The sequence below is a fragment of the Corylus avellana genome, chromosome 2 (genome assembly GCF_965113065.1).
Source record: "Corylus avellana chromosome 2, dhCorAvel1.hap1.2, whole genome shotgun sequence".
Classification (NCBI taxonomy): domain Eukaryota; kingdom Viridiplantae; phylum Streptophyta; class Magnoliopsida; order Fagales; family Betulaceae; genus Corylus; species Corylus avellana.
In genome coordinates this window covers 44,145,417-44,160,932 of record NC_142491.1, presented here as the reverse complement: position 1 = coordinate 44,160,932, position 15,516 = coordinate 44,145,417, and the positions used below count along the sequence as shown (strand labels likewise).

The 15,516-nt window shown below is 35.2% G+C and overlaps 2 protein-coding genes across 2 annotated transcripts; one reads left to right on the top strand and one right to left on the bottom strand.

Moving 5' to 3' along the window:
- Nucleotides 1-1,056: 1,056 nt before the first annotated feature.
- Nucleotides 1,057-4,080, bottom strand: LOC132186838 (cinnamoyl-CoA reductase-like SNL6). Its single transcript, XM_059600936.2, has 4 exons — nucleotides 3,885-4,080; nucleotides 3,658-3,803; nucleotides 2,641-2,832; nucleotides 1,057-1,428 (listed from the first exon to the last, which is right to left on the bottom strand). Exons 1-4 carry the CDS (start codon nucleotides 4,015-4,017, stop codon nucleotides 1,072-1,074), a joined length of 828 nt encoding a protein of 275 aa, XP_059456919.2. The 5' UTR covers nucleotides 4,018-4,080; the 3' UTR covers nucleotides 1,057-1,071.
- Nucleotides 4,081-6,190: 2,110 nt separating this feature from the next.
- On the top strand, nucleotides 6,191-15,365 carry LOC132167222 (uncharacterized). The gene is made up of 11 exons (XM_059578128.2): nucleotides 6,191-6,381; nucleotides 8,170-8,225; nucleotides 9,270-9,394; nucleotides 9,468-9,562; nucleotides 10,417-10,622; nucleotides 12,003-12,191; nucleotides 12,275-12,475; nucleotides 13,919-14,072; nucleotides 14,189-14,252; nucleotides 14,902-14,967; nucleotides 15,055-15,365. The coding sequence occupies exons 1-11, from the start codon at nucleotides 6,280-6,282 to the stop codon at nucleotides 15,129-15,131; spliced, it is 1,335 nt and encodes a 444-aa protein (XP_059434111.1). The 5' UTR covers nucleotides 6,191-6,279; the 3' UTR covers nucleotides 15,132-15,365.
- The last annotated feature ends 151 nt before the right edge of the window (nucleotides 15,366-15,516 follow it).

The following is a 15,516-nucleotide window of genomic DNA, read 5'->3' as shown; positions in this document are numbered from 1 at the left end:
TGGTGTACAAGCTTTAGGGTTGAAATTGAAATGCATAATTATTTATTTATTTTTTTTTTTGTAAAAAGAAGAGAAAGATCGTTCCACTTATTGTAATTGAATAGAGTTTTATGGTCGGTTAGTGACCCCTAAATGTAGAAGGCGTCCTTGAAGTGATCTCGTAGTTCCTACGAGTGGAAGATAGAATCTTCTTGGCGAAGCTGCAGATCAATCAGCTCACTATCATATATCCACCATTAATTTTTGAAGTTTCTTGTTGCTTATCCTCTTTTGATAGACTCTTGTATCCTCCAAACTGCAAGAAAAAATAATAATTAACATTAATACTAATCCCAAGATGTAACGTAATTAGTTGGAGATCATTTAATACAATAACTCCTTGAGGTGACTCTTTAGTTTAGGCTTTTTTGCGTAAATCTTGTCTTATTGCTACCTCCAAAAAGTTGTTGAAATGGAAGTTTCAGTGTTAATGGCGATTGCTACTTGATGACCATTTATTAATTACAACTCACAGCAACCTAAACATCATTCTCACTTATTGAAAGTCTAGGGTATTCCAATAATGCAATAGCTATTTTATGAGCCATTCATTTAAAATAAATGATCCAAATTGCGAGAACAATAAAAGAGAAAGAATTGTGGCTTGCTTGCTAGGTGACTACTGAGTAGCATAATCACCCCAACTCAGCCTTTAGGGTGATTAATTATTCCTTTTGTCACTGGAGTGGCTCAACTTTCTTCAAAGGTCGGCTTAAGGTGGTTGAACCATCTTAATAGCCAAAAGGATGGTTGGACCATCCCAACTGCACTTCTCTTTTTTTTTCTTTTTTATATGCTGTCATAATTTGAACTGTTTATTTTAAATGAACGGTCCAAATAAGAGTTATTGCTACTAGTAGAATCTCTATCCCACTTATTTATGACATTGACATTTGACACCCTATAGAAGCAAAAGTCTCATTCTCAAGAGGTAACTCAATTGATTGAGACCACGCCTAATGAAATGAAGATTACTAGTTCGAATCTCCCTCTTATGCGGACATGTTAAAAAAAAATAATAAGGTCTTGAAATTAATAATTATTTACCAACCTTTGAGGAGTTGAAGATTCAGAGGGTGGCAGTAACATGTGGGCAAGCTTAGCGGCATCTTTGTTGCAATTGATGACGTGGTTGAAGCAAATATATCGTCCATAGGATGATACGTCTTCAAGGACGCAGATGTGCGCGTCTACGATGAACCTGAGATCCACAGTAACAAATACACCATCCGTGTACATCTCAGCTGCTCCTTTCAAATATGGGTCTGTGATTTTTAGATCAGGACCCATTAGAAGCCCACCGTTTATGGACACCATGTTCACTCCTCGGTCCATGGCTAGGGCCCATGCTGTCTTCTCGGCTAGGGTCTTCGATAGAGCATGCCACAGCTGTTCAAGTGCATATTTTTATTAATTTATAAAAATAAAGATACTTCAAATTATTGTTGAATTATATTTTTTAAGAGGAAGCTTTTACTATAAATTTTTTATAAATTAATGTGATAGTTCATATAACACTTGTTACGTAAGTCACTAAATAATTAAATTTACTTGTCAATATTTATTTCTTAATTTTTTTAAAAAAATTGGGGTCTTACAACTTTTATTATAAATTGATAAAAATAATTAAGCTCTTTTACCTAGGGCTAGCAAAACGTGTTCGCGTGTTGGGTTCGTGTCCGTCCTGATTATGACCCGACACATTTAAGCCCAACCTGAACATGACACGGTCTATAAACGAGTAATACGACATGAACCCGCTTATATAAATGGGTCGTAATCGTGTCGTATTACCCGTTTACAAATCGACCTGACTTGACATGAATGTGAACTCATTATAGTTTTTAACCGTTTATAGCCATACCCTTTTTTTTAAAAAAAATTTTAAATCAAGTCTTTCCTCTCTGCTTTCTAAACAAGGGAGGCAGAATTAGAGGTTTTTTTGATAGGGTTGAGCTTTTTGGTTTAGACGTTTAATGAAGAAAAAAAAAAGGGGTCAAATGTGTCAAGCCACGAACCCGGTGGGTTGACACTACACGACACGTTTACTAAATGTGTTGTAAACGGGTCATCCATTTATAACTCGAACTCGTTTAAGCCCAGTTAACCCTAACCCCAATTTTACGTGTCGTATTCGTGTTGGGTTCGCATGTTGACAGCCCTACTTTTACCCTTATGAAAAGTAATGAGTGAAAAAGCTTAATCATTTCATCAATTATGGACGGTTACATGTATGGTTTGTAATAAATTTCTGCCACCTAAGTAATTAACAATGCTCTAATCTTGTTTACTCATGTGACACAACGTGGCGTAAGATTGTAGTAAAAACATATATAGTATCTTGAATATTTTCTAGTTTTTAAACTGTAATTCATAAAATAGAGAAAAAGTTAATACTTTTAAAATTTAGGGTTTGACCTTAATTTCAACTCCACCTTAATTATATTACACTCATATATATACATGTATATATACCCACATAAAATTTGTATAAATTAAATTTCGAGATGTCTAAAATAGCCATATATATATACACACAAATATACATGCATGTAAAATCCACTTCAAAGAATATATATATATATATAAAATCCTTGGTACCTTGTATTTTCTACAAAGATTTACGTCGCTCCAACGTCTTTCATCAACTTCAGACGACATCGTATCACGGCCGTCTCTCCATATAACGGCCGTGACGGAGGACGTAAAGACAACCTTGTCTATGGTGTCTGTTTGTGCGCACGCCTCCAACACATTATGAGCTGCCCTAACCTCCGCCTCTGCCATAAATTCCTGCACCAAATACACCGCAAGATTAATGACGTCCATGAAGCACAGCTGTTTAATTTTGCAGAAGTACCTTTATTTTTATGTATTTTAATTTTCAATTACCCAATTGTACGTACTTGCTCTTATTTAAGTTGATGTTTTTTTTTTTTTTTTCACTTGTCTACACAAGAAGGGAAGATAAATTCGAACTAATGACTTTCGTTTTATTAGGCGTGGTCTTAGTCGATTGAACTACTTCTTAGGACTTAAGTTAATGGTCTTAGCTAGTTGTCATAACTATTTACCAACTTATTCATCAGTTTGACCCGAAAAAAAATTATTCTAACGAGTATATATATATTTTAAAATAAAAACTAGAGTATAAAAAGTATTTAGATGGATTATATATATTGCTCTATATCATAAGTTAATAAAAAATGCTTGAGGTATTATAGTTTTTAAATTAGTTTTTTATTTTTTATATAAATTTATGTGATAGTTTACATGAATATATGTGGTACAATACGTGCGGAAAAATTAACATAACAATCCACCTATCATAATATTTATTTATGAAAAATGATAGATACGTAGCTTTGACCCAACTTTTCTCTCTATGTGGTCATTTAAAAATAACCCAAAATAAAAAATTTTCTAATAACATCCTATATGGTCCTTTTTTATTTGGTATTTTTTTAAAATTACTTAATATATATATATATATATATATATATAAATAATAATAACTACACGAGAAAAGTTGTGTCAACAAGTTATATATATAATATCCAACTTTCTAAAGATAGGGAAGGAGGAAGAGTAGTATAGAGGGAAGTATAGAAGACATACATCATAGGTGGGCTGATCCGGTGGAGGCTCAAAAGTGTAGAACAAAGCGGAGCATCCCTTCAAAGCATCCAGTATGCTGTGGTAGTCCAGATGGTCCGAATGAAAAACCCTTAATTTCTTATGCTCTTCGAAAGATTGCAACTCGCCTGCAAAAAATAGTAATTATATTTAATCATTTAAATTAAAAATAGAGCCCAAAAAGGATGCAAAAAACAGTAACAAGGAACCATGGTTTTGGACAGCAGCGTGGACAGTGTAGCCTCGATGCAGGAGGTGTTGCACAAGGGCGGAGCCTAGGCGGCCGGAGGCATCCAAAACGCAAACTGTCTTTGCGTTTTGGTTGAAAGAAGCCGGAGCCATGGGAGATGACACGTACGCACGCGGAGGAAGAGCTGGCAGCTCCAAGGTCAAGGAAACTAAATGATGCGTGTTTTGTATTTATAAGAGAAAGAATTAACGGAGAGAGCATTGAAAGAGTGCGGTTAGAATATGGTTGGGAAGATGGTGGTTAAAGAAATGGACGGGAAGATTGGCACGTAAGTATCAGTACAATCTGTATAGGATAGCGGTTTTAATAAGTCTGATTTTAAAAATTATATTTTTGAAATCGTTACAATTTGTGATATCTTTTAAAAACGTAAATTATTTTCGAAATTGCAATCCCAAATACATCCTAAAACAGTTGTCATAATCCCATTAAAAAATATTAATTTGATGGGCGGAAGAGATACCTGTGTCAAACGGCCTATTCATTGAGTTTATACCACGAGATTAATTATTAAAGTCGAGTATTCATTTAATTGTATACTCGAAGTTTACTCGATAGAGATGATCTGCCTTCCACGTCATGGAAAACAGGTACGTGTATTATTGCTGAGTTGGGGTTGATAATTATGAGAGTAGATCCAGTTGACAAATGGGACTTGCCAGAGATCTGCTAGCTGTTCCAGTTGACGTATAATTGAAGGTAGAACAACAAGACTACGTTTATGAAGTCAACCTTCTTGTCCCCTTATAGATGCAATTAGGTTTGCTTCTTTATTTTTTTAAATGTTATTTTTTCATACTTTTATACATATTTATTTTATATGTTTTTTAATTTATAGAATTGAAGTGTGGATCCCATAACATATATATACGCAAACAGTAAATGACATATACTACATTTTTATTTTTCAATACTAACGTAATAGTCCTAATTATTATTTTTAAGTTTTTTATTTTTATTTTTTAAAATAGACAAATCCTTAGATTGGTTTCGAATTCAAAGTTTTTCTTAGATTCTTATTCTATAATTTTTAAAAGCAGAAACTTCATTTAATTCTCTTAAGCTTTTATTGTATTTGCAATCACTCTCTTGAATTTTAAAAACACCCCCTTAAATTTTAAATTTTTTTAATTTAGTGTTTTTAAGTTTAAAAACCTTCATCTTAGATGTCAATTTATTTGTTGAAATTTTGTATTCGTGTGTGCAAGCAAGTGATGTTACATTGCCACTAAAGTTCATTGTGGCCCAAAATCTGTTTACAAAGAGACTAATGGCCGTTTAGCTTGAGGAATAGATCATTGAAATAGAACGGTTATTTATATGTAATAGTTATTCTTTTGTTTGGTAGGAATTTATTCATGAGAATAGTTATTTTCACGGGAATGACTAATTTCATACACACATGAATAACTATTTATCTAAAAAATGAGTGAAATAACTATTCCTTCCAAAAAATCCCTTATTATTTTTTTATTTTATTTTAACCCTAAAATTTATTTTTTATTAAAAAAAGAAAAGAAAATGAAAACCTAGAATTTAAGGGGTGGCCGGCAACCCCATTGGGTGGCCAACCACCCACTGGCAGGACATGGGGGTGGTCGCACCACCCCCAGAGCACCTTGGGGTGGACCCCCTAGGTGCCTCGGGGGTGGTGTGACCACCCCCATGCGCACCACCCCAATGTCATGCTAGGGGTGGCCAGCCACTCCAATGGGGTTGCCGGGCACCCCTGCAATTTTAGGTATATATATATTTTTTTAATAGTTGTTCATTTTTTTAACGGAATACTCAATTTGCGAACCAAACAAGCCCTAAAAGAGTATTGGCCTAATTAAGTTCAAAATGTACAAAAAGAGCAGCACCAAGCCCATCTAGAATGGCACCTTCGAGGTTCATAAAACGGGTCCATTCTAGACCCGGACAAGAAAGTATATATGTCAATTTAATAGTTTAAATAAATAAAAAATTCTTTCAATTCAGTTAAAAAAAAAAAAAAAAAAAAAAACTTTGCTCAGCTAAAATTTGTTCGTGCTTAAAATAAAATTAGACTTTGAGGCCCAATTGTTTTGAATAAGTGAGATGGACACTCTAAACTGTCCAAATCAGACGAGCCTTGCAGCCCATTCAAATCGTGAAATATGGAAAATTCATTCTAGGCATTTCAATCTGGATCGGATACAGGCCCGGCTCATTTACACCCGTCCTTTGTTTGACCCAACATGCCCTTTTTCTACCTTTCTGTCTCTCTGCCACGACAGTAGACATAAAACATATTGGTTCAGGTAGTGGGTGTGAGTGTTTTTGATTCGGTTGATTGGCATCCCTAAATTCAATCGTAAACGAAAGAGAGAAGGATGATGAGGAACATAGTCCTCAAGCGATTCCTCCAAAGCTCCAGCTCTTTCACTCGCTCCCCCTCCTCAAGATCCAACCCTTTCCTCCTCTCCTCTCGATGTGTCAGTCTCTCTCTCTCTCTCACATTCTCTCTATGTATATATATGTTTCCATATGTTTATGTATGGATGTGTTATATGAACTTTTTTATTGTCATTTGATGCTGGAAATGTTGTTTTTCCTTCTTCTTCTTCTTCTTTTTGACAATTTTTATTTATTTATTTTTTGGTTTTGGTTCAAGATTTCATGTGGGGAGCTGAAACTGTACATGCTTGGTGATTATTTTTATGATTTGGATGATTATCTTTGGTTTTTAGATTGTGGGTGTGGCAGACTGAGCTGTATTTAACAATTATAAACTTTGGTTGGATGATGGGAGTGACATTTTTGGAAATGTGAGTTTAGGGTGTTGTAGTTTGGACCGAAATTCGGATTATCATTCTTTGATTAGTTTAATGTGAGCGAGTTTTTAAAATTGGCATGGAGAAGGAAACTGAGGAATTACAGTTTTTCTGAATACAACATGAGTAATGAAGGGGGACTGTGTAGCCAAGTGGCTGTAGAGACTAGGCTTGGACACCTAAGGAGGAGGATAGAGGAGGTTAAAGGGTCTCCTGGAGTGGGTTTCAGGAAAAAAAGAGATCATAAATGTTTTGGAAGGGTTTAAGGAAGTTGGATAGGCTTTTATATGTGGAACTGGGGATTGTTGACTTTTCAACCCAATGTTTTGTGTGAGGGTTCCATCGAATTTTCTTCCTAGATTGTTGAAGTGAAGAATGGGTTGGTGGTGAATAGTTTCTGTGGATACAAAGATGTGCATTGGAATCCCATTCTTCGAGAAGGCTGCAGCATCTGGAGTTGAAGTTGGTTGTGACATTATTTGAGTAGCCTTGTCCTCTTAGGGTGACCACTGGCCAGGGAAGTGGAAAAGAGTGTTAGGCTTTAATTACAGGATTCTTTTTCCCCAGTGCATGCTCAAGCAATGGTAGGATTTTTGTTTCTGGTGGGTTTTGCTTTCCATGGTGGCCAATCCTTTTGAGGACTGTGGTCTGTGAAATTCACTTCTCATATGCATATAATCCCACCAGTAACAATTAACATTCGATATCTAGTAATTTTCTACTCATATTTGATATTTTCATATCTAGCTGAGTTTTTAATAGAGTAATAACGATATGTCTTAGTGTTAGCTAAATTGGAAGATGAAAATTGACTACAAAAGGGCTGATGTGGATGATATCTTGGCTGAGACATCATTGTTGACATGGAAACTTGTATATTTCTCGATTAATACCAGGAGGTATTGGGTTATATGTTCATCATTGCCAAAGGTTTTGAACTATATTATCAAGTAATTAGAACAAACAGAATGCCAAAGTTTGCAAATGTCTTAATTTTTATTTATAACCCCAAAAAAATTGAGTAAGTGCTTCTAATTTTATTAGAACACTCAACTGACTTTTAATTTTCAATCCATCATCTAATTATCCAGATTGTTAAGCTGTTGTCAATTATGTTTTCAGCTGTATTATGTCCATATTATGATGGTTTTTCCTCTTGTTACCTTCTGAGCCATGTGTCATCATGAGTTTCTATTTTTACATTTTAAGATGATATTGGACATAAATTTCTTGGGAATTTGCTTCTGCAAAATGTGGGTGTGTTTGATATATCTTTGATGTGGAGAAGGTTAGATCTAGTCATATGGTAGTACTGCTAGACTTCAGCGTATGTGTTGTGTCGTACATGTTTGATTGACGTCTTATCACATGTCTTTCATTTTCTTTGTTAACCAAACATGATTGGACTAGACTTCATCTGACATTATCACTGTTGTTGGAGTTTTGCAGTATGCGGTTTCTACCCCACTTGCTGAGGATGAAGCTGAAACAGTAGTATTTCCAAGGTGATGCATTACCTGATGACTTAAAAATATCATTGATACTTTGCTGAAATTAGCCCTGAGTTTTTAGTTTTTGACAAGTGGGATTTGCTGTGTGCATGTATACACCCATGTGTAATAAACTGATCATTTATGACTATTCTGGTTGACGAACAAACCTAATTAATATAATTGCTCGTACAACTGTCATCGAATCCTTGTCGTTTACATTATGACGAGCTTATGCAAGCTTCAAGCTGGCTAAGATGGAATTCTGCTATGGTAGATCAATTTTTGCTAATATAATTGAGTATTTGGAGGCTTGACCGTAGTCCCTAATGGGTTGCTAATGCCAGAGATTCCATCTTTCAGATAACATCAGTTTGGTTTGGTTAGGTATTGTAACTTGTAAGGTTTGGCAGCAAAAACTCCTCAAGTTGGTATATATTGGAATGTGCAATTGTTTCCTCAAGAACCTGAGAATATCCGTTACCATATCAATTATAAATGCAAAAAATTGAAGACCCAAAAATAAATTGGAACCACTGTGTATGAAGAAGGATTAATAGTCAGAAACGCTGTAGAACAAGATTGTTCCCCTCTTTAGGTGCTTAGAGGAAAGTAAAGATGTTTGATCATCTATCACTCTGACTACAGTGACACTGATACTAGTGTTTGGAAGAGATTTGAATCTTTGCAAGCGAAGAATCTTGACAAGGCCATAATAGAATATTCTTACTAATTCTTAGTCTTCGTCTTTTTTATTTTTCTTATACTGAATAAATAATTTATTGAAAGAAAAAGGTAAAGCCCTCATGCACGAAAAGTATACAGGAGAGGCAAACACTCTACAAGCATCTAAAAGATTCTAACTTTGTTGACATGTATATCGTTGGCCTCTTAGTTTGAGGTTTGTGTTAGACTCTTGGCTATGAGATTTCATTTGCATGTAGTACACATAAATTGTAAGGTAGCGAACTGTATATGATGTAAACACCTTTAGATGTGCTTTGAAAGTGGTGGGAATTGCATTCTTGTTATATGTTGCTCAAGCCTTCTTAAATGCAGGGAGGGCCCTGGATTTTCCTATGGTCTTAACTGGGCTTTAGCTGGCAAAGGTGTTATTGTGAAGGACAAAGCTTTTCAAAACTTGAAACCTTCTGAACTAAAACAAAAGGGTGCAACCATTGCAGGTAGAGTTGATCATATTCATTTCTAATCCTACCTATTGATAACTCTGATTTACCCCGATTTTTTTCTTGTTAGCGTCCTTGTCAGGACTTCCAGTTCATGTTAGAGGAAGTATTGTTGGAGGAGCTTCAGAACTTTCCAAGGGACAATTTGGCAAACTTTTGAAACAGGCATGTTTTAGCTTCTGGCTTTGATATCCTCTTCTTTATTGGCTCTCTCTATTATTTGTTTATACTGTTCTATTTATATGAGATGGACATAACTTTTAAGAATATCAAGAACTTATTTAAATTTGATAGAATGTGAGATTTTTTTTCTTCCAGTTTTACCTGATGCATATTATGCAAATTTTTTTGCAAGGTGTTTTTGTTGTTTTATATACATGACCTGGACTTAATTTTGAAGAATATCAAGAATTGTTAGAATGTGAAGAATAATTTTTTTTTTTTTTTTTTTTTTGATAAGGCATGGTCAAAAGTCAAAATTGGAAAAAACTGAAGAATAATTTGTTTAGTTGTACTTAATGCACATTATTCTTTTTGCAAGGCCTGCAACTTCCTACCTTGAAAAGAGCATTTCTGGGAGAGTTTTCAACTTCAATGAAATGCCAGTTCGAAACTCTCTCTCTCTCTCTGTGTCACAGCTGAATGCACGAGAATGTTGCATCCGATGTGAACAATAAGTTGGGTTCAATTATGTATGATCATCCTTTATTACTAAAGCACCACAAAGTACAATTTCCTTGTAGAAAGTTCTGTTTATTACTCCTCCCTAGTGAGGTACTAGTGGCTTAGCCATAGAGGTTCCGTGGTTCATCCTAAGTTTTGTTTCTTTATGGGAAAGAAATATATTTATGGTACGTTCTATTTTAATATATGCAATCTAGCACCACTTTCACCATCCTGGGTTAGACTTGTCTGGGTTGACCATGTGTAGAAACTTGTTTTCTTTTTAATATCTTGATACTGGTTACAACAGTGCTCGATGTTTATTTTATTTATCGAATATTACACGGTTTTATCAGGTTACAAGTCACATATCATCCATCTCAAATGTTTTTGTTCATGATGGGGCCATTGGTTCATCGCCAAAATGTGATGCAAAAGTTCGTGTAATAAGTGATAGTCCTGCTGCTGTATTATCACTTTCAAATGTTCTTTGGAAGACGCCGACTCGTGCAGTTTCACATGATTCTTGTCCTTTGACCGTATATGTTGCTACCTCTATAAGGTACTCTTTGCCAGTTTTTATTCATAATTCATTATGGTATACTCGCTCTCAGCACTTGGTTTTGTAATGCAAAATGTCTGATCTTGCTTCGTGAGTGCTTGGGTGTGCCTAGGCTAACTTTTGTAACTAGAGCTAGTGGGGATTTAAATTTTATTGATTTAAGTGCTTCCTAAGTAATTTGGGTGCTTTCCTCATTCACTTATTTGTTGACGAAATGCTTGATGCTTGTGAGGTTAGGCTAATGATTGAGAGCCTACTTGGTTTTGTACATAAAAAGTTGTGCCAAGCATAAATGAGTCCGTTTGGTAAAAAACTTAAAGTCCTTAAAAAAATACTGATATGTCAGGTTAAGCCACGTGCTGGTTTTACAAAAATCATAATATAAAGAGACATGCAAATTTAATATCTGAAAAAATGGTAAAATTAATATAAACATTGTACTTTTGAAGTGCAGGTCAGATGTCTTTATATGTGTTTGTCCTTTAGAAATTAGCATGTGATTTGACATACTACATCAATTATGAGGACATGTATATAAATGAATGTGTCACATTAGCAATTGCTGTTCGCACGGTCATGAAAAGATAGGATAAGAATCAGATGAACATGTTTTTAAAATTTAAGGATTAAATGGAAACAATCAATCGTGTAGGGAATTGAAATCTGACACATAGTTTAGGGATCACAATTGTATTTGGACCTTGTAATTATTATATTGTTAGCAACATATTTTGACTCATTAATTTGCTAATAAGAATTTGTCACACTTAGTCTATAATTGAAATCAATTGATCTTTGTCCTATTTAAGGAATGCCCCACTTCTGCACTCAAAATATCTTGTATTTTACTCCTCCGGTCTACATGGAACAAAGTAAGAATAAGAATTTTCTAGAGCAACTTCCTTTAATGGACCGCATTATGGTCGAACTCCACTGCAAGATCATGTAGGGAAAAAAAGTATTACACAAGATATTCCAAATTTTCACTGAATTATTTCCTAATGCCTTATGTTTGCCATCCCAGACATTTGGCAACAAGGCATAATATGTTCTCTTTATCCTTTCTAGTTGCCTATTTTGCATTATTTTTGAAATTTTGAAGTTAATGCCATAGCAAGGTTTCTTAAGGTATTCTTTGTGCTGATTCTTCTCTGGTATGCCACTAAGGCAGGGTGTTTGTGGAAACTGCTGTGTCATTTGTGGAACCATGTTACTTTATTAATCTCTTAGTGACCTATTAGAAGCACCTACCTAATTGTGTTACCCAATTTGGGTTTTTGACCCCTCAGCTTTTGTGGATTTCTTGACAATGATCGTTGTTAACTTATCAAAAACACTTACCCAATTCTGTTTTTCCAATTTTGACTTTTGACCATGCAGTCCAGGGGTGGGGGACAATATTGGTCTGGGATCTAAAGGAAATAAGGGATTTGTAGCTGCTGATATTGAGCGATCATCACTCATTTTATGTGGTAAAGCGTTCTCAGATACAAATGGAATTAAAGAAGCACTAGCTGCCTTGTCTGGACCTATCATATCTTCACGGGGAGGCCTTCCTCTACCTGCCAGGTAATGCTCTCCAATTTTTACACATTGTTATAATTCTAGTTTGTATGCAATTTTTTATTTACAACTGGAGTTGCAAATTTCAGGCTCCTAGTGTCGGGTGATTCTGTGATTCTTTTATTTGCTCCTGAAGAAACCATTCAGAGCTGTGCAGATTCCTTGGTTTCTGCAGATGCAGGTGTAATTCTTTCTTCTCAAGGTGTTGCACCATATTTTCAAAGTGGAAAATCTGGTGGCTTGAGTTTATTCAAATTGCCAGCTGCTGTTGTCCTTGCATCTTCTGATAGGTAACAAAACAATGTAAAGGTTCTTTGGTCCCTTTACTCAATGATTTGGATAAAAATATGGCTTTCTCCATGGCTCTTCTGTCCCAAATGATTCTTGTCTCATGCATAGATACCTAGGTAGTGTGCTGTTGATTGGACGGTTAGGTTGTTTTTGATGTGCACTCTTGAATTTTGTTGTTTTCCAATCATTATTTTTCAAGAAATTTATTATGAGCCAAAAAGCAAGCATGTATTTATACTGAATAAAATAAAAAACTTTATTTGAGATTGTCTCAATAACTTCTCGGATAATTATGGTGAAATGGCACACTATCTGTGATCTCTTCATCTTTTTTCTCTCTTTTTCATTTCTATTTCGCCTTATATTTGATAGCTAGAGTGAAAATGAGCTATACACAGGGACATAGTCCTCCTACATACCCGTTAAAGGCCCACACTGCTGAAAGAGGCTGTGATTCATTCCCAAATCTCTTATGCAACCATCTGGAGAAGCTATGAGCATTTTTATTTCTTAATATTTTCTTCTCTGGTACAATTTTAAAATGCCGATGACATGGAAATTCTCTGTAAAATGATGTAATGTTGCCTTCAGACCAAATGATTGTTACCTGAACCCCACAATTCCAAACACCTATGATGGGTTGAAACGATGAGCTCATTCTGTATGTGAGAAAGCCTGTTTTCATCGTTGATCTAATCACTTCAGAAGAAATGATCTCAAAATACCTAGCTTCAACTTGGTAAGCTGAAGTAAGGGATTGGAATTATTGCTCGACTCCCTTGGTGATTAGTTTTAATATTTTTTTTTGTACTGTTTTCTCCGCCTAATTAGGCGCTTCTTCTGTATACTTCTAGAGTACCTGAGTTGCACTTTGCGCTTTTAATGATATTTCGATTACTTATTAAAAAAAAAAACTATTGCTTGAGAAGTAAGTTGATCCACCTTTAGTCATAAAGATAATCATTCTAATTAGATCAGGGATGGCCTAGCGGGGGGTTACCCTTATTTGGTAATGCCAAAGAGAGGGGGAAAGAGAAAAGAAATGTATGTCTAATTGGAGATGGTGACTTTGTCTGTCAAAGGTTTTGAGTTAAGTAATTGATACGACAGATAAATAGGTCTAACCCTTTATCCATTTGGAGGGACGAATATTTGATTTTAAAGGCTTTGTTCTATTGTCTTTCTTCATTTTTTTAGCCAGAATAAAGGTGGGGAAGCAGTTTGTAGTCATGTCATTTGGTGATTATTCTGTCTTTATGTCTTGTATGTTAAACTTATTTTTTCTTTAGAAAAACTCTAATTAAATATTTTGCAAAATTTTTAGGACTAAGGGGATATGAAATTCATTTATATTACAATTCATATGTGCTACTTTCTTTCATGTTATTTATTTTTCCTATTACAAATTGGCCTGTGTAACATGTTCCTTTCTGTTGAAGCAGTTCTGGAGTTATCCCTTCTGTCTCAAGGCTCTCTCCTGGTCAGGCAGCATATCATTTCCTAGCAGGCTATCAAAATGGGAAGTTCACACCTGCATACAGCAAGGGTCCTTCATCTACCGACCCATTGGAACTTGCAAAGGCTTTTCTGTCCAAGGTCACATCTTAAACTTTCTCATATAGTGCAGACATTATATTGTCCAATTTAGATTAATTATCGTTATTTTGGTTATGTTGATAAGGACTAATTTGGCTTTTACACTGTTGCTGCAGTTGCAAGAGAACCAAATCTCATCCTTCCTCATTAATGTCAACGAGGGAGAAAAGAGCATAACTGGTAAGTAAAAGAAGCAGGATGAGTTTGAACTATCTCATGGATAGGAGCCACCCTTTTAATTGAGTGTTTTTTTAGTAGCGCTATCTGATCAATTCTGTAAATGACAGTCCTTTGTTTTTTTCTTCTCTTTCCTCTCCAAATATGAGAATTGATTGTTAAGTGGTTTTCTTGTTTTTTTTTTTTTTTTTTTTCCTTTGGCTGCCTCTGTGGTCAAAGTACAGCTGAATCTGAATCTTCTTATTGTGGGATGGGAAGGATATAATATTTGGTTATATTATAGTTATGTGCAGTGCTTCAGAAGTTGTGTTAGAGTCTAACTTCTCATCTTTTGATTGTCGTTAGACTTCCCCATGGGATTAGACATTTTTTGTGGGTTTAAAGTTCTATATATGCAGTCTGTTCCCTTATGTGGTTGTTGTACTGCCCCCCACCCTGGGAATATGGCTTCTGAAAGCTTTGTCCAGCACTTTATTACCTTGGACATATCATGATTCTCTTTCCCTTCTAATACATATAAGTACATATGACATCATTACTGTAAAACAAATAAAGTCATTGCCTCTTATCCTCCTTTGTTTTCCAACTGAGTCAACTCTCTGGTAATGCATAGAGATTTTTCACAATGTGGTATCGTTTACCGAATTTTCAGGCAAGGATCTCGTAAAGTTGGTGGAATCAACTCTGTCCAAGAACATCCCTACATTTCAAGCAAAAGGTAGCTCTTTGATTATTATTTTTTTCCCTGCTTTTTAATTCTCAAGGAAGTTATACTTGGTGGATTGACATATAATATCTTTTGAAGGTGGAGATCTTCAAGAAAAGTACAAGAGCTTTTTATCAGGAAAATTTCAAGAACTACCTGAGGAATTCTCATTCTGAGAAGGTGAAATCCTTTTGTCTTTGTATTGCTTGTTTTTGTCCTCAGGTCACCAAAGTAAGCTCTTTTTCATGAAGCTATACCTCTAATCATATGTATGATTTTTGCTTCCTCACATAGTGTCTGGTGTCGAGTACCAGAAGCTGAAATAAATTATCCTGTTGTATATCTTCTGACTTGTATTGGTTCCCTCTTTTCCCAAGTTTAGTGAAAGGACTTTCTGAACTTTTATTCAAGGATATGATCATTTTGGTTGAAATTCTGAACATAAACGACACTTGAGACTTTCTTGACACTGTTGCAACTAGAGAAACTTAATACACTTTCTGGATGAGGATGAACTGACAATAAATTAGAACTGGTTTCGTGGAATTCGCTCCCCCGAAC

Excerpts from the sequence above, each read along its gene's own strand:
- LOC132186838 (XM_059600936.2), bottom strand. The coding sequence starts at position 4,017 with ATGGCTCCGGCTTCTTTCAACCAAAACGCAAAGACAGTTTGCGTTTTG. Across the intron at positions 3,804-3,884 it reads CGCTGCTGTCCAAAACCATG|GCGAGTTGCAATCTTTCGAA; the intron begins GTTCCTTGTTAC and ends TATTTTTTGCAG. Across the intron at positions 2,833-3,657 it reads CGGATCAGCCCACCTATGAT|GAATTTATGGCAGAGGCGGA; the intron begins GTATGTCTTCTA and ends TATTTGGTGCAG.
- LOC132167222 (XM_059578128.2), top strand. The coding sequence starts at position 6,280 with ATGATGAGGAACATAGTCCTCAAGCGATTCCTCCAAAGCTCCAGCTCT. Across the intron at positions 8,226-9,269 it reads GAAACAGTAGTATTTCCAAG|GGAGGGCCCTGGATTTTCCT; the intron begins GTGATGCATTAC and ends TCTTAAATGCAG. Across the intron at positions 10,623-12,002 it reads TATGTTGCTACCTCTATAAG|TCCAGGGGTGGGGGACAATA; the intron begins GTACTCTTTGCC and ends TTGACCATGCAG.